The 25,436-nt window shown below is 39.6% G+C and overlaps 3 protein-coding genes and 1 long non-coding RNA gene across 22 annotated transcripts in view; 3 read left to right on the forward strand and 1 right to left on the reverse strand.

Moving 5' to 3' along the window:
* Positions 1-585: 585 nt before the first annotated feature.
* On the forward strand, positions 586-6,600 carry asb4 (ankyrin repeat and SOCS box containing 4). The gene is made up of 6 exons (XM_042507137.2): positions 586-1,048; positions 2,217-2,516; positions 3,292-3,534; positions 3,626-3,873; positions 4,368-4,481; positions 4,706-6,600. Exons 1-6 carry the CDS (start codon positions 736-738, stop codon positions 4,892-4,894), a joined length of 1,407 nt encoding a protein of 468 aa, XP_042363071.2. The 5' UTR covers positions 586-735; the 3' UTR covers positions 4,895-6,600.
* Positions 6,601-6,781: 181 nt separating this feature from the next.
* On the forward strand, positions 6,782-19,541 carry LOC148186626 (uncharacterized). Of its 3 annotated transcripts, none has more exons than XR_015779410.1 (4): positions 6,782-6,960; positions 16,828-16,975; positions 17,057-17,105; positions 19,406-19,541. It is a non-coding gene; the product is annotated as an uncharacterized LOC148186626 (long non-coding RNA). The 3 variants fall into 3 exon arrangements; XR_015779411.1 differs by having other exon boundaries at positions 19,336-19,474; XR_015779412.1 differs by lacking the exon at positions 19,406-19,541 and adding an exon at positions 17,662-17,900.
* pdk4 (pyruvate dehydrogenase kinase, isozyme 4) lies at positions 9,517-21,235 on the reverse strand. Its single transcript, XM_042506304.2, has 11 exons — positions 20,840-21,235; positions 19,437-19,578; positions 17,327-17,398; positions 15,901-16,085; positions 15,454-15,543; positions 15,064-15,141; positions 13,227-13,303; positions 13,039-13,137; positions 12,617-12,730; positions 12,170-12,283; positions 9,517-11,270 (listed from the first exon to the last, which is right to left on the reverse strand). The coding sequence occupies exons 1-11, from the start codon at positions 20,955-20,957 to the stop codon at positions 11,127-11,129; spliced, it is 1,233 nt and encodes a 410-aa protein (XP_042362238.1). The 5' UTR covers positions 20,958-21,235; the 3' UTR covers positions 9,517-11,126.
* A 1,243-nt stretch (positions 21,236-22,478) lies between these two features.
* Positions 22,479-25,436, forward strand: part of dync1i1a (dynein cytoplasmic 1 intermediate chain 1a) — a 67,946-nt gene continuing 64,988 nt past the window's right edge. For 5 of the 17 annotated variants that reach the window (XM_088089921.1, XM_088089916.1, XM_042506325.2 and 2 more), the window contains exons 1-3: positions 22,481-23,270; positions 24,717-24,850; positions 25,110-25,224. In XM_088089921.1, coding sequence (XP_087946047.1) covers positions 24,731-24,850; positions 25,110-25,224 — 235 coding nt within the window. In that variant the 5' untranslated portion in view covers positions 22,481-23,270; positions 24,717-24,730. Of the gene's footprint in view, positions 23,271-24,716; positions 24,851-25,109; positions 25,225-25,436 lie in introns of all 17 variants that reach the window. The other 12 variants (XM_088089918.1, XM_088089924.1, XM_042506329.2 and 9 more) reach the window with 7 other exon arrangements.

The raw sequence follows: 25,436 nt of genomic DNA on the forward strand, positions 1-25,436 counted from the left end.
TGATATGCTTGCTTGGTTAAAAATGAAATAGTTACTACATGAAACTGCTTACAACAAAGTTTATGGATTAACTTGAGTAAGCAGGTAATGAATTTTGTAAAGAGGCATTGCTGTTGAGTTTTTAAAATGTATTTTTTTGGCGCTTCAAACACCACAACCTAAATTCAGTCTATTCCTATTATATTGGAGAGGCAGACATCTCTCCTGCCGATATCTCCAACACTGCAACTCACACCAGAACAACATGTACTGATAAACAGCACTACAGGTAAGAGGTATTTTTGATTTGGGGGTGAACTGTCCCTTTAAGTAGAGATATAAATCTGTCCAATGTAGCAAAACGGTGTGCAAAATTCATGTTATGACTGTGTATGATTCACATTAAGATAAAATAGAAAAGAAGAAGCACCTTTCTCTCCAAAACTTTTGCCAGCCCTGTGCTGTGTTTACGTGTCTTATTATCTTTACCATGTGACCGTCCACTGCCTGATGCCTTTCTCTCAGTGGACATCTCAGCAGACTGGCTGGCCTGGACTCAGCCACTGTCAGCTGTAGCTCTCCAGTCCCTCCCTCTCTCCTTTCTATTTATATTCGGCCTAATTTCGCTCCAGGGCTATTTTTCTCTCGCTGACGACTCCCTCCTGTCACTTGTTGCCCCTCTTCATTTCCCTCTTTTTTCCTCATGCACCTCCCTTATCTGATGGCCGGGGCTCCTCGAGGCCTCCAAGTGTGGATATGATTGACACCTTCATTATCACCATTTGTGCGTTTCTTTCCATTCTCCTCCATGCTGTGTGGAGAACATTAGTGCCGGAGCCAGCTGGTGTGGCAGTGCCATACAAGGCGAGAGGCCGTACTTTTAGGGAACTCATGGAGGAGTTGAGCCCCAGACAAGTGGCTGAGAAACAACTGAAGCGTCAGTTCCTGGAGGCCCTGCAGGCCAACAACGCCCAGGAGGTCCTGCGGATTCTGCACACCAGGAAACTAGATATTGACACAGTGCTGGAGGTGGAGGACCCCAGCATGATGCTGGCCTCATATAAACAAGGTACGCAGGAGATAGGATGAGATCCACATTTCACCAGCAGCAATAAAATCAAGAATCATGATATACTGGTTGTAATGTTTGCCACACTATAAGTAAGTACAAGTACCCAGAGTAAAGATTATGAGAGATCATAAATGTTCACAAAGCATTAATCAAGATAAATAGATTGTTAACACTTCCTGAATGTCGCAGTTGAAAGGTTAGGTGTGTAGTTCATTCACTAGTTTGTAAGAAGAAAAAAAAATACCTTGATGTCAATGGTTCTAACTGGACCCCACCCTTTACAAACCAGTAAGAGATGCACAGAGGAAACAGCAAAAACAGAAATCTGTCACATGAAATAACCATGCACACAATTTTAAATGTGACAGAACAAAATGTGTAAAAAGGACCCAGAGATGACTCCAAGACATATGTTTTGCAAGTCACAAGAAAGTCTCAAGTCTTATTTTGCATTCTCAAGTTTCAAGTCCTAAACGTTACGTTTCAAGTACTAAACATATCATACATTCTTTACTTAAAATCAATGCAGTTTTGACAATACAGCTATAAGGAATCAGATATTCATGAATCTTGAATGCTTTTTAAAAAAGTTACTAGTCCCAGTTTTTCTATCTTTTTACAACTTCAAATGTCGAAGGAAGTTGCAAGTTATTCCATCTCTAAATTTTGACTCATGTTGTGCATACTGCATTTATTTTTTTCATGACCTCCAGCACTGCATGGTTTTTCTATGCAAATCAAGTTTTTTCTTTCCTACTGGCATAACGTAGCATTGGTTCTTTGTGGTTGTCCTCTGCAACTTGATTGGGTACTGCTGGATTCGTTCAAACAAAGTGGATCTGGGGAATTTTTGTCACCTTGCTGGGAATAAATAGTGTTTATCTTAGTCTTTTCAAGAAATAAAGAAAACATTGAACTGATTCGTGGAACACTTTTTAAATAACATACTCTAAAATCTTGGGGGAGTATTTTCAAGTCAAGTCTTTTTTTGATTTTGTCAAGTCAACTTTAAAGTCGTCAAAGTTGTCACTCGAGTCCGACTCGAGGCCAAGGCATGAGACTCAGGTCCACACCTCTAGCAGGACTCCATCACTCACTGAGGTCCTGAAAAAGATGGTTTACAGGGCCTTAGACAAACTTAAATGTTTGTCCTTTTTTTCTGCAGGTTATTGGCTCCCAGGTTATAAACTGGAGAAGTCCTGGGCGATGGGTATTCATGTATGTGTGATGTACAATGCTGTGGAAACAGCACTGGTTCTCCTTCAGGAAGGTGCAGCCATCAACCGGATGCCCAATGGGAAGACGCCACTCCATGTGGCCTGTGAGGCCTCAAACAGCGACTGCGTCGCCCTGCTTTTAGCTCACAGGGCAAAAGTCAACAGCCTGTCGCTGAGCGGACACACAGCGCTACACTACTGCATCACCAAGGAGTCTGTGAACTGTGCCAAGCAGCTAATCCTCAGAGGTCAGGAGGGAAGGTTGCATGGGTAGATGGATGTATTAGTATATGAATGAAAGTGAAAATACATCCAAAAGGCAGGGTTACTAATATGGCACTATTCAGACACAAGGCAATTCAAAGTGCTGTGCAGAAGCATAGAAATACTTTAAAGGTCCCATATTATGCTCATTTCAGATTCATACTTTCATACTTGTATTGTATTTGGATTATTTCTATAAGAACATGTTTACATGCTTTAATGTTCAAAAAACACTTAATTTTCCTCATACTGTCTGTGGTGGAACACCTGTATTCACCCTCTGTCTGAAACGTTCCATCTTAGTGCCTGTCTCTTTAAATCCTCATCCCGAAAAAACCCAGTCTGCTCTGATTCGTCAGCATTTTCAGGTCTTTTACATATGCACTTGCACTGTCATTGCAACTGGGTAATGATTGTAGTGGCACTGTAGCTGCAGTTTTTACTTTGACAAAAACTAGTTTTGACGTCAAAACGTCATGGAAGCTGTGACAGCTCGTTTAAAGGCACTGTTTCTGAGAACAGACTGTGCGTTATCTTTGGACTGAGTGTTTTAAAATGTTCATAGTATTTATATAGCACCTATATCTGCTAATAAAATAAGACAGAAATTCAACTTTTTGCAGTGTAAATGTAAGATGTTAAGAATTAGAAAAAAAAATCCATCAAAAATGTTATGTATCTAGTTTACTGGAAAGATTGGAGTGACCTCAGGTGTTCAGGAAGCAAAACTACAAAACATTGTTTTTTTTCCTCATGGAGGTGCAAAAGTCAATGAGCCTGGCAATAACAATGAGGAGGAGACGCCTTTACACACTGCAGCCAGATTTGGCATCCCAGAGCTGGTGGCTCTCTACTTGGCCCATGGAGCATCTGTGAATGCAGTCAACTCTCTTCAGGAGACCCCACTGATAACTGCGTGCTTCTGGGCTTTTGATACCAAAGAGCAAGTCTACAGCCAAGATCACCATCTTGTCTGTCGCCTCCTGCTGGACCACCATGCAGGTGAGTTTTTTGGACTTTTGTGAATTATTATCATTGTTATGTAACATTGTCATAAAGCTTTGTTTTCTACAACATTTACTTTTTGTTCCAGATCCCAACCTCCAAGAAGAGGACAATAAAACAGCTCTTCACAAGGCAGCCTGGAACTGTGATCACGTCCTGATGCAGATACTGTTGGAGGCTGGAGCAGACTCACGAGCTATGGACATCAATGGCTGTGCCCCCATTCAATATCTCCTCAAAGTGACTGATGTCAGGCCTATGGCCATACCTGAGCTCTGCTATCAGCTGCTACTCAACCACAACGCAGCACGAATCTACCCACCCCAGTTCCACAAGGTGAGAGATATGAACTGATGTTACTAGATAATATTTCACACACTATAGCCTCAATCATTAAAGATTTAAGTGCATCTGTTGGGAGAAATGGTGTATAATGTTAATAACTATATTTTCTTTAGTGTATAATCTCCTGAAAACAAGAACTGTTGTTTTTCATTGCCTTAGAATTAGCCGTTTATATCTACATAGAGAGCAGATCCTCATCCACAGAGATGATCATGTTATTTGTACAGTAGCCCAGAACAGACAAACCAAACACTGGCTCTTTATAGGGCCATTCATGTTTTTGTTTCTGCTGCTGTAGTTGTTTTTTATGCTTGGCACACTAGAGTTTTAGTTAGTGGCAATCTGCAACCTCACCACTAGATGGCACTAAATCCTACACACTAGAAACCAAAACTACAATACCAATAACAAATTATAAGATACATCCTTGCAAGTATCTTGTACTGTGTTATGTCATGTCATGTTGTGATATTATTTTTGTGCAGGTGTTGCAGACCTGCAATGACTACCCCAGAGCAGTGGAAGTCATGGTCAACTCTTACGAACATTTAAAGTCCACAAAGAAGTGGAGAGCTGCCATTCCTGATGACTGCTATGAGGTAATAAAAAGATCTGTACACAAACAGTGGTCAGTGTAGAATCAAGTAAGTAGTAAGAATGTCCCTATCCACTTTGTTTGAAATTTAAAAAAAACAAATCAAGTAGGCTGGTGCCCGAGAGGCTGTAAAAAGAGAAAACAAGTCACCTAGATAGTTTTTTAAAAACAATTCACTGTCTTGGAAAGATATAAGATAACATAATCTATTTCTCTTTGCTTCTTCAGCGACATAAAGACTTCTACGACTCTTTGTTCGCTGTTTGCACCAACACTCCTCGCAGCCTGTTTCACCTGACCAGATGTGCCATCAGGACAGCCCTGGGTCAATCCTGCTATAGAGGTGTAAGACAGCTGCCTCTGCCACATCCCATGAAGAAATATTTACTACTGGAACCTGAGGGGGTACTGTACTGATAAGGACACTTTTTATCTTTTTCTTTTTTTTTTTTCATAAAATCCAACTGTTGTGTGGGACAATACTCAGCCTGTCAACCTGAATATTTTCAGAGAAACATTCACTTTCTGTCTGCAGAGAGTGGGAAATGCTGCTAGTTGGAGTTGGTACTAACAATTTTTGCTTAACATTCCTAGAGGCCTTTGTCTGGAACATAAATCCCTCTGTGTGTTTGAAAAAAGATACAGAAAAAAACTACATGAAAGTTGTCTTTGCTAGAGTTAAGCTATAATCACATGACTTCCTATAAAGTCATAGATAGTGTGTTAACCATCAGGATACAGGAAATCTCCTCTCCCCCTTATATATAAATACATGTGCATATGTCCCCTATAAAAATTGGCAGGGGACTTTTACTTTGACAGATTTAAGGACATTTACACAATGAATTGAAACAAAATGGTGACAGCATGCAAACACAAATTGGTGCATAAAAATCACCAGAATGGAGGAAATGATGTGTTTGACACTCGATTTTTATTTTGTGCAGGACCTCAAACCCCTTCTTTATATGTGTCAACCCCCACTATTGTAACAAAATCTTCGCCCTTGAAACTGATTTATAAGGCAGTTTAAGGCTGGTAGGTATGGAAATATTGACTATTTAAACAGAAATATACAAACATTTGAGGGGCAGGTGATAAAATAGCAATTTACTGAGGAAAATTGCTGTGCTAATTACAAAAATAATAATCATTCATTGTGATTGACAAGTGAGAATATTTGCCTGCTGTGTCTTTTACCTTCCCCAGAGGCCTTTATGTCTCTTTAAACTGACATAAGTGTCAGGAAAGACAATAAACCTTTTACTTGTCTCTCTATCACAGTGCTGTCTCATACTTCAGAGGATCCAGATCTACCTGGCAACCTGCCTTCACACTCACCCTTAGGCTCATGCTCTTGTGATGCCTCACTATTTGCAGAGCAAACACTTGACAAAGCCCTCCACAACAAGTGCTTTTTTTCCCCAGTGGACTGCACATGAAGCAATGTACACAACTACATGCAACACTTTTTTGTTGGCCCAAAATATAATAAAGTTTTGCAAGAATGTCCATCTTAAAGAGACAGTTCAACCTAAACTCAAAAATACATATTTTTCCTCATACCCGTAGTGCTATTTATCAGTCAAGATTCTTTTGGTGTTAGTTGCCAAGTGTTGGAGATATCGGCTGTAGAGATGTTTGCCTTCTCTCTCTCTCTCAAAAAAAAGAGCATTAGATGGCACTCAGCTTGTGGTGCTCAAAACATTACAAAATAAATAAATAAATACATTGAAAAAGTCAGCAGCAATGTCTCTTTCCAGAAATCATGACCTGGTTACTCAAGAAAATTCACAGACCTTATTGTGAGCAGTTCCGTGTAGAAACTATTTTCTCTCTGTACCTGCAAAATGTATCACAGGGCAGAAGGTAGCATGCATCTATTCATGGACAAAAAGCTCATGCCAGCTCATGACAGCACACGGTGAAAACATAAATGGCATTTTCCTTGGGTGACCTGTAACATTAGCTAGCTCAGAAGTGCTAGCTGTGTCACAGTCAATGTCTTGATGACCTTTTGGAAAGTCTGAACTGAGTATCTGTAACAGACTTATTCAAGTTGTTTTGTGTCTTTGTTTTTTCTCAGCTGGTTATTATTATTAAAAGGATTGTGTTTCTCTGTACTGTGCTCTTCCCCTCTTGTGTTCCTGTGCTGCCTCTCCCTCATTTACCCATCTACACACCTGCCCTGCATCAGCCTCGTAAGGCCTTCTGTGCTCCAGATTTTTCTCCCATCCAATCAGCTCCCTGTTCTTCTGCCTCAACACCTTATTCCTCTCACTTGAACTTCTCTGCCCTTTCTCTCTACTTGCACTTCATCCCCTCTTCAGACAACAGTTCAGTCTTTGTTGGATCCTTGTTTTGGTCGTGCGGTCTTCTGTTTTGTTGTTTTCCTGCTCCAACCTGGAATAAAGATCTACCTGAGTTCCAGTTGCCTGCAATCTCCTGCATTTGGGTCCAGCTGCTCCACACCTCATGAAAAGGTGAGCTAGCAGCAGATACTTGTTTCTTTCTGCACAGTGATACAGTTGTTGGGTGTTGTTTGGTAGAAAGAAAATAGTTCCTTCTTAAAACTGCTTAAAACAAGGTCTGCCAATTATGTTGAGTAACCGGGTCATGATTTCTGCCATCTAGTTCCATTATATTGGAGAGAGGGCAGACATTTATACAGCCAATATCTCCCATACTCACACCAAACAATCTGGACCAGGGGTGTCAAACTCATTTTAGTTTGGGGGCCACATACAGCCTGATTTGCTGTATAGTGGGTTAGACAAGTAAACCCGTTGCATATCTTACAGTTTAACAAACTTTGACACGGTAAAATGCTTGATTTACAGTATGTGTAACAAAAAGATTTCCCATCAACTGTAGCACTGCACAGAAGGAAGGATGTTATATTTGACCTGGTTTCCATTCTGACTTTTGTAAGGTTGGTCCCCCCAAACAGAAAACCACTAAACCACTTTGAAAAGTCGTCAGTATATTTTATCCAGGTGTTTCATGTAATTTGACATAGGGATATAATGCCAGTGTACAGAGCAGTGGATCTCAACCGTTTTCCTTAAGGGGCCCAATTTCTGTCATTGAGTAAACTGACGACCCCTGACTGACTGATTTTATCGCTATTTCATTTTATGTTCAATACATAATAATACAAAACAACCGATATGAATGATTTGGATCAATTTTGAGCAGAATATGTCCTGTGAATATTGCATCAAAGATGGGTATTGATATTTTCAGTAACTTATATAATTTTCTGCCTGCAGTGTTTGTAATTTTTTTGAACAACCATGCTAACCAACGTCAATGTTTTGTTCTTCCTGACTCCTGGCTTTTGATGTGTTAACTCTTTGGTTGTTTTAACTGCACACTTTTCTGATGCTGGATGAGGCTGTTGGGCAGTGGAGGCTTACATAGCTTGTATTCAGGTCTTTGTGCCCTTACCCTGTCTAGGATAATAATCTAAATTTAAATGATAACAATTTCATTCATTTTTTTCAGAGAAATGAATGAAATGTTAATATTTAACCTACTACATATATATTCAAAGTTTTATAACACCCCTTTAAATAAAAAAAAAGGCCTTTAAGGCTTTGGCGATCACTAGTGGGGGTTGGGACACACAGGTTGGGAACTAGTACAATAGAGACGTAGCGTGCAAGACTGAGGCCTTGAGAGAGAGAGGAGTTGCTAAGCTGTTGTTCAGTGTTGTTGTTGTTACTGTTATTTTAAAGAGGGAAAGGAAAGTAAGCTTTTTCTTCATCTCCAATCACTGCACACATATAGTTTGGATGGTTTGTCTTGCAAACATGTCAAAGAATGGTTATGGGAATGTCTTTTGGTGCACTTTATTTAGAAATATTTCCAGTTTCCACATTCTTTGAACCACCCCAGTACATGGGGTCAGTGTCATATATATATAAATGGCAAATAATTTAATGCCACTTTAATCTATAAATGTAGAATTCAAGTGGGATGTGGAGGGGGGGGCAATATCAATATATAGAACATGTATATTTGTCCCCCCGAATAAAAACATAAAATGACTTTTTTTTGGCAAAATTAAATACATTTACACCATAAATCGATGCAGAAAAGGCACAAATTGTTGCATAAAAAAACAATATCACCAGAATGCAGAAAATTAAGGGTCTGATGCTCAAAATTTTCTGGTGGAGGCCCCAAAACCCTGTTTTTTATGTCTCCCCCACTGCTCACTGTTGACATAAAACCCACCCCCTTACTAGGATCAGTGACCTCACCCTCTTACAACAGCTGTTTGGACCTGTGGTGTGCTGTTGGTGTAATCATTATGAACCTTATGGCAGTCCATAGATCATACACATAAACAGGTGTGGTTGAGCAGACTTCTCCTGGAGAGGGAACATTGTCTGGATGACCACAGGGTCAGACGTGACTCCCTGAGCCCTTAAAATAGACTAGTAAAAGTCAGGCAGAGAGAGATTATATTCTTAAATCATGCATTGTAACAATGGGAAGAGGAAAATGGGTTTCAGATTTAACTAAACTTGATGCTGCAGCGGTTCTGACATTGCAGTGATCTATTTTTTTATTCTGTTATCTTTGACAACTGGCTTATATAAGGCTGTATTTGTATTGCTGCCATGCCAATTGTGCCTGAATGACCTGGAAAACAGACCTGAGAGAGACAAGTGGAGAGAAGTTACAGGACCATAACAGAGCACGACATGTGGGCACACTAATGAAGGGGCGCAACAGAGCAGTACAGCCAGTTCTCAAACCCCTATTGGCAGCTGGCCAAGAAAAGCCAGTGGACTGTGTCTGCAATGGTGACAGACAAATAGAGCGAAATTTCCTAAAACAAGCTGTGGGGAGAGAGGAGGGAGTCAGCAGGGACAATGAGGGAGACAACAACTTCCAGAGATGTTACAGAGAGCAGTGGCACATGCTATCATGTCCTTAACCCGCTTTACACAGCTTCGTTTCCTAATTGAAATTCAGGGTTCAGTTAATAAACACACGATGAGCTGCAAAAGGCACAAGCAATGACATGTTGTGTGATATTTTTATTTTCTACATTCACTGGTCCTTTTAGTGGCGAACCACACCTTCAGTACAGTCACACATGGCCTTTGAGAGTGAAGGTTATACAGTATAAAATGCAAACATATCTTTTAGGGCCCAGACAGTTCACAAATCATAAAAATCTAAGATGAGTGAGTTCAGATTTGAATCGACAAGATCTGAAGGCATGTCTAAATGCGACAAGAACTACAGTGTACTGAAATATGACTGGTTTGTAATGAAAACCTGGAACATATGAACTAGATTCAGATAAGGCAATATCTGTTAGATCACTACTATAGCGTTAAAATTTACCATAGACCTCCACACCCTCTAAAGTAGGTCACTTAAATATATAACACATGCATCGTTACAAAACACTTAGGGTGAATTTTATCAAATGGCTCTGCTGTTCTACACAGTTATTCTTAAACACTGAAAACTTTCTTGGAAAAAGTTTTTAAACTGTGTTTTAGCTCCTACAACAATTAACCGCACACCAGTTTCAACAGGGGAGAGTTACTATTGTGATGGTTCCCCTCTCCATTTTACAATTAAAATATAATTAATCACAGTTCAATCATACATCTGAACTTTAAATATGTCACAATGCTTTCTTTTAGCTAATCTTCTCCATAAAGGCACACTGTCATTTTTTGCTCTATGAAACAGCCATCAATAATAATCCACAATAATCCAACTCTACAAATGATCTCAGCTTGTATGGGTTGAAAGCTAAGGTAGGTAGCTTACTGACATACATAAAAAACATCTCATTTCATTGCCATCTCATATTTAAGAAGCTGAAACACTGAAATTTTACACTGACGTCATCAAAACAAAAATATAATTTTAGGCCACGCATAACCAGTGCAAATTCTTCTTGTAGCTGAAATGCTGTCGTAAAAAAACTAAACTGCAATAAAATGCAGAAGTTGTTTGTGAAGCAATGCTGCATGTACTAAAGGACTAAAATGCCTACATGAACAAAAGAGGAGGAACAGACTTTGCTCCTCTTGTGTTTATGCTGTGTTGAACACGTTCCTATTCTGTTTAACTTAAGTGGCCCTGCTGCAGTTGGTTCTGTCTTGGGATTTCGAGGCATTGATACACATTTAACCTAAAAACAACATTATTGAACTGACCAAAGACCATTGGCCAGTCTTAAGATTGTCAAACAAAATACTCTTACATTAACACAAACAGCATGCTTACTTTAAAGTGTAACCATGTTATTATAACTAAAAAAAGTGAGTGTAATGAGTGAGGCAAAAGGAGATTAATACTTGACTTGTTCCATTGCCATTAGCAGCCTGTAATCATTGTGTAGTAAAATGAAATTAAATTGCTTAGAGACTGGTAGGAATAGTTCAGCTCAGTTACTTCTGTGCATTAATCTGGTTCTTGTCAAAAACAATGTGCATTTTCCTCCGTTTAACAAAGGAATCCACATACGCAGGTCCAGGTCCAGCAGCATGCTGAAAGCCTCTGGTGCCTTCTCCCACTTACAGTACAAGCTTATCCATTTCTTCCAACATGGATTCTTTTCTTTTTTCTTTTTTCAAACTATTTTAGAGTGTCCTCCCTCAGTCCACCATCACACAGTCCTCTTGGAATTGCCCAGTTTCTTTGGATCCTTGCTGGGCATGCACCAGTCGTCAGCTTCTATGCTTGTCTGGTAATGCCGTAAGGCCGACTTGTTGAAAACAGGAAGTCTTTCCACTGACTCTGAGGACAAGGCCTGTGACACAGAGCAGAGGGGAACTTAATAGTCTGCATCCTTATAACACAGATATGCAAGCATGAATGAGAGAAAGAGCCAGGTCATTTCTCATTAGGCTTTCCTACAAAGTTCCTGTTGTCCTTGATTAAAATTCTGTCCACTGCTTGAAGGGACATTTTACCCCCAAATCAAAAATACATATTATTTTTCTCTTACCTGTAGCGCTATTTATCAGTTTAGCTGTTGCCGAATGTTGGAAATAGCTGTTCTGAACTTTACCCTTCAACCATATCACCACACAGAGGGGAGCATGTGTATGCTAGCTCACCTAGCACCACTGAGCTCGCTAACTTTACAGTGCAACACTTATATCTTGTGCTGTCACGATTACGAGCTTCTCGTCCATAAGAAAATGCATGCTTCCTTCCTTCTTCTTTCTGCTCAGTGGTGATATGGTTGGAGAAAATGAAAATAGTCCCTACATGAAACTGCTCACAAAAAGGTCTGTGGATTATCTTGACTAAACAAGTAGTGAAAAGAGACATTGTTGTTGAGTTTTTCATTCTTTTTTTTGGGCATTTTGAACAGCACAAACTGAGTGCCATCTAGTCTTCCATTATATTGGAGAGAAGGCAGACATCTCTATAGCCGATATCTCCAACAATCTGTAGCTCACACCAAAACATTGATAAATAACACTACAGATAAGAGGAAAAATGTTTATTTTTGGATATTGTGGTGAACTGTCCCTTTAAGTAGAGACAATGGTTATGCTTTGCCTGCATTTCATAGTTGCGCTACATCTGCCACCACTCAGTCAATACAGTATGTGTAGTTGACTGTTATATGTGAACTCTATACCTACTTGGCTTTCAATGTTATTTTTGTCAGTGTGTGTGAGGTAGTGTAGTTCTCACCTTCAAGTATATGACAGCTGAAGTGCCGTAGCCCTCCATAGAGTAGAGCTGCAGGTCTCCCTGGAAATACTTGGCATACAGACGGGAAATGGGTAGGCCATAGCCAAATCCAGCCTGCAGAAAACAAGGTTACAATATCAATACACATTAGTACATCTGGATCAGCTGCTGAAACATTACAACATTTAAAACATATAGTGGATACTGTGGCGGATTTGTGCTGCAAACAGGTCTTCTGTTTCTCTTTAATCCAGTGTGATGTTGCTGACTGCATTCCTCTTTGTAATAAGCTAATTTGCAACCATGCTCAGTTGTGTGAGTCTAAGAGATTTACCATTAAGTTGACTTTTAATCCCAGTTTAAAATGTAAAAGCAAGCTTGTAGTCTTGTAGTGTACTGTGTACTGACGAAGACACTCATCAACCCTGACAGCAGGTTTAGTCTCACCAGTGGTGCATTGCGAGCGTTGTCTACATGGACTGGACTGGGAGCCGTGGAGTACATGTAGCTGAACAGGCGCTCGATCTTCCTAAGAGGGACTCCGCCTCCTCTGTCAGACATCTAAAAATAAAGAGGAGCAATGTTAGATCTACAAGGGTCCTCACATTGTTCTAGCAGCAGTGAACTCATCAGCTCTTCAGCATTTGCCATTTGAATGGAATCTAAACAGTGTCATGCTTTGTGAATTAAGTCATTGGGGTTAATTTTGTTTATAAACTAACAAGGTCCACATGCCATGCATACAGTATAGTTGATGGCAGTGCATGGCACAACACCTGGCTGTTAGGATAATCATAACACTGGTCTCTCCTTGCTTCTGGGTGCATAAAAGTGTCAAACTCATGGCCAGTCTCAGTGCTCTAATCTACCTTTATAGTGAGGTCCTCAGTTCCCAGTGAGACTTGGACTTTGATCGGGGGCAATGTTGGGCTTGTCTCATGGGTCTCTACTGTAGCTCTCATGGCATTCTGACAAAGAAGCGGATTAGAAAAGGAGTTAGCAGACAAGTGGTGACAAATAATACATGTCTGATTTTCAGGCCTGTTGGGTACTGTACCTTGAAAAGCTCAAACAGCATATGGTAGAGATGGGATGGCACATAGACAATGTGGAGGGGCTGGTCTGGATTTTTGGCTGTGAAAATTTGGATAATATTAATCAAGTGTGAAAAAAAAGACATTTTTCCTATGTGTGGAAATATGTTAAAATTATAACAAATCTAGAACTGACACCCTGAATGAAAAGTACCTCTAAGATCTCTAAGAAAACTGTGTGCTCCACAAAATCACATATTAATTCTGACCTGACAAGATAAACCTTTTCAGCATCAGTGAAAAAAAAAACAGTAGAGCCAATCTTGCCAAATTAAACCAGGAAAAAGACAACTCCATTAATCATTTTGATTTCTATCATCTAGAACATATCTGCCAAGAACAAGCTGGCCAAGTATGCATAGTTTGTATTCAAAGCCCTGTTACATGTTCAAAATGATATTCTGCAACAGGGATTAGGTACATGGATTTGATTAAAGAACATATTGTAGCAATAACTACCACATTTATTCTACTAATGTATACAGTATATTAGCTTTTTTGGCTGGACCAAAGCATGCAAGGCCAGCCCTTTGAATGCAAAATCTGTCCATGAGTGAGTGAGTGAGTGAGTGATGAAGTTACACCATTGGTCGGAGTGAGTGATGACATAAGTGTTGGTGTTTCCCCATTGGCTGTTGCTCTTTCAAAACAAATAGCCTATGACAAAGCTGTGGATGCTGACAGTGTTGTATTACTGTGTTCATGATTTTCTGTAACCAATGTAGCATGGAGGAATTAACAAGCTAACTAGTGAGCTACCAGTTAGCTTGTTAGCTAACTAAATTTTAACAAGCACATTGCTATTGTCAGATGAGTGACAACTTTGTTTGACTCATTTTCTGTAACCACTGTAACGTTAGCATTATAGCATGTTGGAATTAGCAAGCTGGATAGCTGACTAGCCAGATGTGGTCCAAATGGCAGTTTTGGACGGAGAAAAGAGAGGATATCAATTTGTTTGAGGAACAGCTGTGTCTGTATGATACACAAGGCTTAAAATCATATTTGTAAGGTTAATGATTATGTGTTACAATGCCCCAGTAGGTTTCACCACCATTATGGGGAGGACGTGGAAGTAAGACGTCAGAACAGGTGGTGCCACTTTAGTATCAACCCATAAGTAGAGGCTGACCAATTATTGGTTTGGCATCCATAAAACATTTTATTGTTATCTAGAGAACTTGGCTCTGATTGTGGTCGATGGCTGTGCAGCCTCCACCAGTCACACAGTAACGTGCATCCACAGCTGCAGAGAGGAGAGTTGTGTTAAATGATCAGTGGGTACAGCTCAAGAGAAAGCAGCTCCTGCTGCCACTTCCTGTTTCAAAATAAAAACCATCTAGCATTTCATTCATGATCCAGCCATATACTAGGTTTTGACTTTACTATATTATGCATGTACATTAATCACACTACTCGTGATTTTTAATGTTATCCAACCCCAGATGTATGAGTAATAAGAATGCGCATGAGAAAAAATAAAAACAAAAAACCTTTTCTTGGCCTGTGTCCATTTTGGTTGTCACATTATCTGTAGATAATGTTTTTTTCTGAGGAATGTCTGACTCTTGTTCTTGGAAGGCCAAGCTCACAGGGCACAGACTCAGGGCTTTACTTAAACTAACAAAGGTCAATCCTAGAGGGTTTAGTTCAATTTTAAGAGCAAACCAATACAACTATCCTCTCATACAAAATATCTAGAGCAGAAAATATCCAGGGTGAAAATAAGAAAGATCCAGTATAGGCAAGAGTAATTAAAAAATGTGGATAAAAAAGAAAATAGTTTTTTGTAAGACTTACAATTAACTTCTGTGATCTCCATATCAGGAGAGGTCAGGTAATACTGCTCACACAGCATCTTCGCAGTCTCATATGCATCTAGAAGGTGAAACAAAAGGAAAAGACATCTGTTGGTACTTCTCACTGTGAGAAATGAAGAACAATACTAGAGGACATTATGTTTACAGTGAGCCAGTTTGCACAATATTGGAAATGTGGATCTATTATAGGCATGCACATCATGATGACATGTTTTCACTTTCCCCTCTATATATTGACTCTAAAAATACCAGATGATTAAAGGTCAAGCAGTCATGAGTCTGTTCAAACACAGAGTGGTGGACAATAGATAACAAATCCAGAGTGTGTGTGTAAAGACACGTATTTGAGCTGAGGAAGATCATTCATTACCTTTAACAACCTCCACAACATCACATGTGGGGTCAATGCTGCCGATATGTTTGGGGTGGGCTGGGTTCACGCTGCCATTGAAGATCAATGCTATAGGCAACAAAGCAAAAAATATGCATGACTCAAAATATGTGTCGACCCAATTCTTATCCATAGATGTTGTACATTTGTGAAAATTTACTTTATTATAAAGTTGAGTAATTTCCACATATACACTCTTGTATCATTTGGTGCAGTAAAACTGCTGTATTGACTATGCGGTACTTTTGTACAGCGTTGAATCTTAAAAATTAGATCAGACAAAAAAAAAGTACAAAATGTACAGTAAGTTCTAAAGGCTAGCTCTAAAACATCATGAGTGTTTTGGCTCTATTCTTTTTGCATGAGCTTCGAGTGTGAGCAACTGTGTTGATTAACTCACAGTCAATCACCGAGTGCTATACTGACTGTGCTGGTTCATGAGCATGCGTGTGGAGATGCGGCTCATGTAGAAGCGGTCCAGGAAGTACTGAACGTTCTGGTTCGTGACGGGGTCCACGCCAAAGGCCTCCTTGTACTCCACCACACCCTGAGCCATGGTGGGCACGACATTGTTGTGCCGATTACGGACGTTGACCAGAGTCTGTGTAAAGCTGGGAGGGCAAAGACATGATGGACATGTGAGTATATGAAGGTGGGTAGTACAGCAGGTTTATCAGGATATATACATAGCAGTGTGAATGGTTTGGGGCACACAACGGTGGTCAAAAGCAGTATAATTGAGTTGTCACTTATGGTACCTGATAAAGAGTCTACATCCATGTAGCAATTAATGAAAAACTGTATGTGCTGAGTAAACAGGTTGACTGCTCCATGTTAAAAGAATGACGTTATGTGGCTGCATGAACAGGTTCCTCTTTTGGGTGGACCATGTCTCAGTGAAGCAGGAGAGCATTTACTTAAAGGTGCAGTGTGTAGCATTTAGTTTTGTTTATCCGTGAGTATGAAGGCTGAATACCCCACCTATCAGCCCTCCCTTTCTAAGCATGCAGAGAACCTCTGATTGCCTTGAGGTCAGGGGTTTCCATTATCCAGCAATTACATTTTTTTGACTGGGAAAATCTACTGAAGTCCAACTTACTTACTTGTTTCGGGGTAAATGACCACTGTTCAACAACATCAAACACCCTACTTGCTGTTGGTGATATTGTATGTCAGTTGTAGGGAATATTACAATATAAATTGTGTGTTTTCTGTTTAATTATAGGAAGATAGCAGGTGTTTATTGATCTTTTAGGTGGCGAGATCTCCAGACTGATCTGGAGTGCACAGCTGACACAAGTATGTGGTTTGTTTACAGGTAACATTTGACCAGAATTTCTCCCATTTGTCCAGGACATTCAAATCCTTGGGGACATGTGGACGGGCGCCAGACCCTGCTTCTTGTAATGTAAAAATACAAAAGGCCTCTTCTGGTCCCAGTGAGGTGGGCTAAGTGGAAGAGGACCCACTCCCTATGTAGATAAGAAGGGCTCATTCAAAGGTCAGAAAAACAAAAAATCTTCATTTCAGGTACACAAATGAAAACATAACTATGACTATAACATTCCATTTCTGCCAATAGATCCCCCTAAATCCTACATACTGGACTTCACATGGAGCCGAACAACAAGGTACGCGAGTGTGATCACACTTTGGACTGATCCTATCTTTGCAGTGTGAGGTTGAAAATAGGCAGTTAACAAATGTTTACAGGATTACTGGATTAGTGTTGGCAGTTACTGGAGAATTAACAAACTGGTTTGGTAACAGCTCCAAAACAACTAGACAGAGACATTCTTAGGGTACACACAGGTAGAATGTATGTACTGGTAAGTGTCTGTACAATACTTACTTTGACAGGACATCCTTATCATCTGGATCCTTTTCTAAAAAATCTACAATCTCCATCAAACTCTGTGAATACCTGGTGGACACAAAAGGATGGATTTTGAAAGAAAATACAGAAAGACATTCAACTCTGGTTAATTTACCGGTTATCAGTTGAAAAAAAGACCCAGAATTATGAAAAAAACATCTATCTGGTGATAACATTTATGTAAAAGCAGTAAAAACTACGAAGCAAGCAAGCAGTGAACGTCTCTTGAATGAGAAAGGTCTTTTAACAACTGTGTAACTGGGCATAGAGAATGTCCACATGATAAGAATTACACTGTCCTCTTATCACAGACTTTATCTGTAGGCCAGTGGATGCCGAAAACTGAAGTGCTGAGCTCTGTGAGTCTCAGCAGAGAAACTGGGTGAAGGGTGAGCAGCAGAGCAGTTGGCTATGATTTCTACAGGCTCCATTTGTCCCTCAACTGACCTTCAGCGCTCACATTTTGGATAAAGTCCCATCATGAAAACAGATGTACATCCTGAAATAGACTATTTTACGACCTATGTTTTCACAAGCTTGCTAGGAAATATCAAGGCACGACTTCTCTGTCCACGTCGACAACATTAACAAGGGACGGATCAACTTTTTTTGTTGGAAAACCAAAGATCCCTGTGGTAGAGAGAAGAGAAAGCCACAGTGCAGGACACACACAGCCAAATATAGACACTACTGTGGCTCTTTTGAGAAGAGTGGGGGTGGGGTAAAAACCTTTTTATTAACATGTCTTAACCTGACTTGTGCGCAAAACATATTTAAAATGCTTGGGTGAAGTCTGTGGCAGAATACTGTGTCTTTTTAACATGATCCTATCTGGAAGTAGCTGCTATGGTGGAAAAACGAGTGAATATGATTACAGCTATTGTAGTTACAGCTGAAGACATACAACAGACATAATTATCCTATATAAACACTTGGCTGCACCCTCCATGTTTATGACCTTTCACTCTCTACAAATTGTACCTTGAAATGGGCGTGTGCAAACAGATTCATAAATACTGGTATTACTCTACCTGTGCAAGGTCCCAGCAGCTTAAGGCAAGTTAGATTTAAGATTTTGTAAAACATTTTTATTGGCATTTGGATTTAAATTTAAGAACAATTTTACAATAACCAAAACTGAAGAAGGCCCATTTTGCCCAAATGTTTATTATAACATAAAACATTACTTTTTCGACCATTTAAAAAAAAGTTTGATTATCTACATCAATTCTTGGGGGGAAAAAAAGAGCGGCACACATTGAAGATCAATATAATATATTATGATAATCTCTTGTGTTTTTTTTTTACTCAGCATATGAGATGTTACTGCCTGGATACCCAAAATGATGCATGTAAGACCAGGAACTTGGTTTTAAACAAAAAATATGATCAAGTGTGTTCAAATGTGTTTAAATGCCTTTTAAGATTTTTCAAGGATCCAAGAGAACCCTGCTATGTGAGACTAGTAATCATAAACAAATGCTGCAATTGTCAATTGTTAATTATTTTACAACATAAAATTGCAATTTATACAGAATCTATAGGAAAAACACACCAACATTACAACAACAAGTGAGTTAGCCAAGCCAGTTCAAATAAAGTACGCTCCAAGATTAATGGCATCTCGCCAGCGAGCGCTCTTCCCTCACAGCGGGCTGAGGGAGGATTTGATGAATGTTTAAACAGTAGAGACAGTTGCAAAACCTCACATGACCTCTGACAACATCAGTGTTTTCATCAGATTCCAGCTGTAAGCCAGTGACTACTTGAACACTAGAGTTTCAAATTCAAAGGCTGAAATAAAAAGGGAGTATGCTTTGAGACACAAGGGAGAGGACTTAAATAACCCAGACACTACAGTTTTCATTTAATTACCCCCTGCTGATCCAGTCCCTGTATGACCTTGTATAACTCTGGAACCCAGCAGCAAAGACAACAGAAATACTCACATTCCTTTCTTCTCTCTTGCTCTGATTTTTTTGCAGAGGTGCAGTAAGACTTTTTTATTTAGTTATTGCCACAGTAACACTGATTTTAGTATAACATTTTGTATAGAAACATATGCAGTGCAGTCTCGAGATCCTACCAGCTGATGAGGAGCTTTAAGGATGGAGTGCCGAGGAGCTTGTCAGGGAGGAAATCGATTTCCTTCATGATGTTGGCCAATCTGACAGGAAGCTCCTGCCGCAGGAACACAAAGGAGGTCTTCTCACATGCATTGGCTGAGCCTGCGGTCACATGAGGAGACAGAGACGGGAAAAAAAATACTGAGCCAGCATCTAACTTTTGACTCCATCCTGTCAAAAAAACAGCCTTTCCTAAACTTTTAATATTTGGAGGAAATCTGTCCAGGATTTTTTTTTTTTTTGGTCTTTCCTTAGAGGAGGAACCTGTTGTGCAAGGTATCTGCTGTTTGTGCTGAGGCCGCAGTAATGTGAGAGATTATGTCAATGCAGAGATCAACCACATCAGCTTTTTTTGTTTCTTCCGTGGGTCATTGCAGGATTCAATTGTGTCCATAATAACACTCGTCCTCAAACACAATAAAAGACTTAACAAAGATCAGAACCTGTAGTTGCATATCTGCATGTGTACTGCACAAGTAATAGCTGCTGTTGTCATAGAGCTGCGACGATCAATCGCTTAACTGTTTAGTTGTTGACCATTAAATTTATTGTTAACTAATTTGATAATCAATGAATCAATTAAAGTATTTTTTAAAGAAAAAAGGTCAAAATTCTCAGATTCTGGCTTCTTAAATGTGAATACATTTTATTTTCTTTACTCTCTAAGAGACACTATATAACTTAAGAAACATAAAAACCTGCAGTTACACATCTGTATGTGTACTTAATAGTTGTTGACCATTAATTTCTTCACCAACTAATTTTACAATCACTGAATTGGTCAAAATTCTCTGATTCAGGCTTTTTGTATGTGATTTTTTTTCTATTTTCTTTACACCCCAAGAGACACGATATAACTTAATAAACATCAGAACCTGCAGTTACATGTCTGCATGTGTACTTATCTAGTAATAGCTGCAATTTTGCATAAACCTGCAACTATCAAACACTTAGTTATCTACTATTAAATAATCAACAACTAATTTGATAATCAATTAATCGGTTAAAGTGAACCGTGTTCAATGTGAATATTTTCCATTATCTTTACTTCCCAAACTGAGTATCTTTGCGTAGTGGACAAAACAAGAATTATGGAGACATCATCTTGTGCTTTGGGAAACACTAATCGACTTTTTGTTCAGTATTGTTTGACATTTTCTAGCCAAAACAACTAATCGATTAGTCGAGAATACAATCAACAGATTGATCCATAATGAAAACAGTCGTTAGTTGCAGCTTTTGTGACCAGCTGTCTCCACAGTCAAAGACTTTAACATACGTTGCGCAACTGCCATGTGAGTGTGTGAAAGTGGCCTTTCAGTTAACATATAGTGCCAAAATCAATCATTCTCGAGACACTTACCAAAGTCAATGAACTGCTTCATCGACAAGGGAGAGGGGGAAAACTTGGCAAACCTCTCCACATGTTTCGGTATCCCAGCGATGGAGCTACTTTTCAGCAAAAACTGAGCGAACTTCATTTTTTCTGTCCTGCACAGACCCCAGCTGTAAGTGTATCGGGGACAAACTGCCCTTTCTGTCTTCAGCTCGCTCCAGTTTGACGACCGTTGGCTAGCAAAGCTAAAGCTCGGCGACGTGCAACAACAACAAAATCCTTGGTTACACAGACATATTCAGAGAGATGCTGGTTATGAGTTCCCCATCGGTGTTTTTCTTGCGCAGCTCTCTCGCATCTCGGCAAACTGTTGTGGAGTGTCCTTCAACTGCAACTTCAACAGCGAGCGGAGACTGGTGTTGTTGGGCGGGGCGGAGGAGGGATTGACGTCGAAAGCGACCAATGAGCGCCGAGATTTTCCTGGCACCGCAGGATGTGCTGGAGGAAGTGTTGATGCAAAGGAATGAATAAGTGGTTGTTTTTATCTGATACTAATGATAATTTATTTACAAAAAAATCAAGGCATGGGATTTATAACTACAAAAACAACAAACAAGCAAACAAAACACTTCTTAACACACAAGGCGTACAGGTAAGAAAGATGAATTATCTAAAATAATTAGTATTTGGGAGTACATTAATTAAATTAGGCTAACATAATAAATGTAATTGTAATCAGTTGCAGAGAAAAAAATATGTAATTAAATAACATTTACTAATTAAAATGTTGGTGATTACAAAGGGGTTACATGATAATATTGTCACATCATTGTAAGTAATTTAAGGAAAAAGAAAATCAAAGGAGGGCAAGGATGTATGTTAATGCGGGAAGGAGTCTATACTTGATCTTACATTGCTTTCAAATATTATTGCTCCAATATGTGACTGGAAAGTCCATGGTTAGTGACCATTATCTAGTGTTATGTAAAAACAAAACCCCACCGAAAAAAAACCCAAACAACAAAAAAAAAATGTTCATGCATCAGTGACTGGTGCGGACACTAGACAGGGGTGAAGAGTGGAGAGTGATGAATATTTGAATCAGAATAATGGCAATTCAGCAAACTCTGGGTAATAAAAAAGAGATGGTAAAATCAAAAGGAAAGGTAATAATTGTATAGAAGCTGTAAAAGGCAGAAATACGTAATTTAAATTAATACAGAGAGATAATAATTTTCAGCGTATCACCTACAGTCCAAAAAAAGCTCAGGCAGTAAAAAGGACAATAAGGGGAAAAAACATACTGGCGAAAGTTTTGGGGCACAGAATCACAGAGATGAGCAAAAATATAAAAATAGGCTATAGAAGTCTTAAGGAATCACTTTTTTTCTAATCTTGTTCGCCTTTTTTGTTCGATTTCTCCTTTTTCTCCTTTTGGTTTGCCGTGTTTTTTTTTTAAAAAAAATTAATTCATTCATCTCTTCTCAAGTTTTTTCTTAGGTCTCAAAGGGTTAAACATTGAAAAGCAAAGGGAGAGTTTTGTATGGACGCACATCAATCAATAGTGGCAGCAGCACTGAGACCAGGTGATGGCAGTAATGAGCAGCCTGCCGCGAAACCCGGAAGAAGACGTAGAAGAAGAAGTAGAAGAAGCGGAAGCGGAAGAAGGAGACGAAACACAGAGGGCGGGAGTTGTTTGTAAACGCTGGATTCAAATGGTGCTGCAAAATAATAAAATCTTTTTTTCAACGTTACAGCATCATCCACCGACGAGCTACCCGAAATACTTGATCATTTTAAGTTTTTGAACACTTAACGAAAGTAGTCAGCTTACAAAGGGACATTTTTAAACCGCATGTGTCGTCATTAGACAGATTTTGACCAGCAGTTTGCGGCTGCTGCTGAAGTTTTTAGCTACTAGCATGTTGACTGAAACTCAACAAGCGAACAAACCAGGAGCATCTTTAGAGTTAATTGTTTAAAAAAAATAATCACAGAAGGTCTTTTAAATAACAGTAACATCTGGCAAGTGTCCACGGTTATTTGTTTGTTAATTTTTGCTAAGTTACTTAAACGCACTTCTCCAAATGTCCAGAAGATGGCGGCGTTGCAAAAGCCATGAGACAATGACGGTGCGTGTCAAAGGAGGTGGGATTTCCTCTCCTCCTCCTCCTCCTCCTCCTCCTCAACATCATCCTACTCCTCCTAGGGATGTATCGGTGTGCGGTGCACCTGCTTTATGTGTTATCTGGGTCATCGGCCGCTGAAATGCTTTGTTTTTGCCGGTGTCATCAATAGCCACGCGAAAAGGTTTAAACGACCTATTCGGTGGTTCCCGAGAGGCCTCGACTCTGTGATTTAGGTGGAGGATGTGTTGATTTTTTTTCTTCTTTCGGGGTGCAGCAGTGAGACAGCATCTTTGCCGGGTGACACATCATTATCAGTACGAGTGGACAAGGTACGAGTGAAACAACAACACCACATTTTAATGTTACTGGCGATAAAATAATCACTCTTTTTGGAAGCTATTCGTGACTAAAATGCACCACAATACTTATGTCAAGGCCTTTAACGCACTGACGTGAGTACAAATGCTGTCAAATGTGTGTTTAGCTAACGTTGGTTAGCTGCGAGTGTGATGTCCATCAGTTAAACAAACGCATCAGGGGTTTGTTTTTCTTCTTGTTTATATATTTAACTATCTGACTTGTGTTTTCTGGCATGTTTATACCGCGTGTGTATCAGCAACCTACATGCCATTTGTTATTTTCCAATTATTGTTCCATATAGCGTTAGCAGACGTTTTTAAGATAACAGGGTCAAGTGTCGTGTGTTCATTTTTGCTGTGTCTGATGGATGAGACACAAGCTTATTACCCAGCAAATCATCTGACAGGGTGCAGACTGCTATAAATAGGTAGCCCACCTTTCTGTAATAATAACTCAGAGCACTGTCAGTGAGGCTTTTCAAGATCCCAAGCCTGTAAGGCTACATTTAGTCAGTTTATAAGCCCTTTGAAACCTGGGCAAATAGGCTTGATTTCTCTCAAAAACATAAGAAGAAGGTGATGAGCAACTGAAGAAGAAATGACCCCCAAAATAGCAAGAAATTTGTAGAAACTACAAGTCGATTCCTTGAAAAGTACAATAATTTTGTAAAAATAATTTTAAATATATTATGCTAATTATAAATATCACTCTCTGGGCATTAGCTTATTTAAAAAATAATATTCCAAAAAATACTAATTTCTTTCAATTTGTGGGACATTTCGTGCAGAGTTGCTCTTTACATTTTTTCCCATAATTTTGCAAGAAGTCAAACCAATTTGCTCAGGGGTTAAAATTTTGAATTTAAAACTTGTGAAAGGTGTCCCAATGCAGCACAAAAAACATGTCGATCCAAGTTTCAAAGGGTTAAATAAGCTGTATGTTTGCCATACCTGGATGGTGTCAATAAAGGTTTTTGGTTTGTGAACCTTTCCCATGAATCAGATTAATATACATTGTCCTCTAAGGTTTGGTGATTTCTTATCTTCTATTTTTTTTAAATAATTCTGTTGATTTGACTATGGGATTGAACTGGAGAAGTGGCTACCTAAATATAGCCTTCACACACCAGACTAATTCTACAGAAATAGGTACAAGTCTTACACTAATGTGGAAACTCCTCTCGGCTCAGTATGGTCTGGTATTGACGGCTGTTTTGCCAATATCAAGTCCTTAATGGCTGCTGGGCCTGCAAGGTTTTGGATCTACTGAATGTGTAGCTGCCACACCCAGTGGGTTTTCTAAAGCATCACTTGCTGGATAAGCCGATACTATACTGTATCTTGTTATAATGAAACCAGAGCATATTGTGCCATTGCGACACATGGCTCATTCCTGATCGTTGCTCTCACTTGAAGCCCCGTAGGACACCATGTCGGACAAAAGTGACCTAAAAGCGGAGCTGGAGCGCAAGAAGCAGCGCCTCGCCCAAATCAGGCAGGAAAAAAAGATAAAGGAGGAGGAGAGGAAGAAGAAAGAGGTAAGGAAGAAAGTGAGTAATATCCACACGACCGGCACTCATACTGTTTCGCACTCTGGTGTGTATTGTTCGTGTGTTCGATTGCTTTTTGTCAGGCCGTGACACATAAAAGGCTGAGGTTGTGTGTGTCCATGCGTGCATACAATCATCTATGTGTGTGCAAAAGGTTGGTGTTGGAATTTTTGATCAAAATGTGCATGCACGTGCATGTGACAGTTTGACCTTAAGTCATGATGACAAAACTGACATTTTTTCTATGTATCCTGAGCAGTCAGAGAGCCAGCAGAAGAAAGAGGCCACTGCAGAGGATTCGGATTTGGACCGTAAGCGTAGAGAGACTGAGGCCCTGCTACAGAGCATTGGCATCTCACCGGAGCCTCCACTAGGTACGTCAAACTCTTACACTCTGAGCAATTAATCCTTAAAGGGATACTTTGCCAATTTTCAACCATTTTTTTTTATCATAACAATCTCGAAATGAACTATGGTAAACTTCTCTCCATATTACCAGCTCCCAGATCTCCTTACTCATCTCTTAGATCAAATCATGTCATCCAGTGGATTTTCGCTGGCTCCAGGGCTGTTGCTCGAACTACAG

This window comes from Plectropomus leopardus, chromosome 17 (genome assembly GCF_026936395.1).
Source record: "Plectropomus leopardus strain MGB_pleo_1.0 chromosome 17, ASM2693639v1, whole genome shotgun sequence".
In the NCBI taxonomy this organism is placed as follows: domain Eukaryota; kingdom Metazoa; phylum Chordata; class Actinopteri; order Perciformes; family Serranidae; genus Plectropomus; species Plectropomus leopardus.

What these genes read in the sequence shown, in the direction of transcription:
- asb4 (XM_042507137.2), top strand. Translation starts at nt 736, where the DNA reads ATGATTGACACCTTCATTATCACCATTTGTGCGTTTCTTTCCATTCTC. An exon ending in CCTGCTGGACCACCATGCAG is followed by an intron (nt 3,535 to 3,625) that starts GTGAGTTTTTTG and finishes TTTTTGTTCCAG; the next exon opens with ATCCCAACCTCCAAGAAGAG. An exon ending in TTCCTGATGACTGCTATGAG is followed by an intron (nt 4,482 to 4,705) that starts GTAATAAAAAGA and finishes TTGCTTCTTCAG; the next exon opens with CGACATAAAGACTTCTACGA.
- pdk4 (XM_042506304.2), bottom strand. Translation starts at nt 20,957, where the DNA reads ATGAAGTTCGCTCAGTTTTTGCTGAAAAGTAGCTCCATCGCTGGGATA. An exon ending in TTAAAGCTCCTCATCAGCTG is followed by an intron (nt 17,399 to 19,436) that starts GTAGGATCTCGA and finishes TGTGTCCACCAG; the next exon opens with GTATTCACAGAGTTTGATGG. An exon ending in TGTTGTGGAGGTTGTTAAAG is followed by an intron (nt 15,142 to 15,453) that starts GTAATGAATGAT and finishes TTCACCTTCTAG; the next exon opens with ATGCATATGAGACTGCGAAG.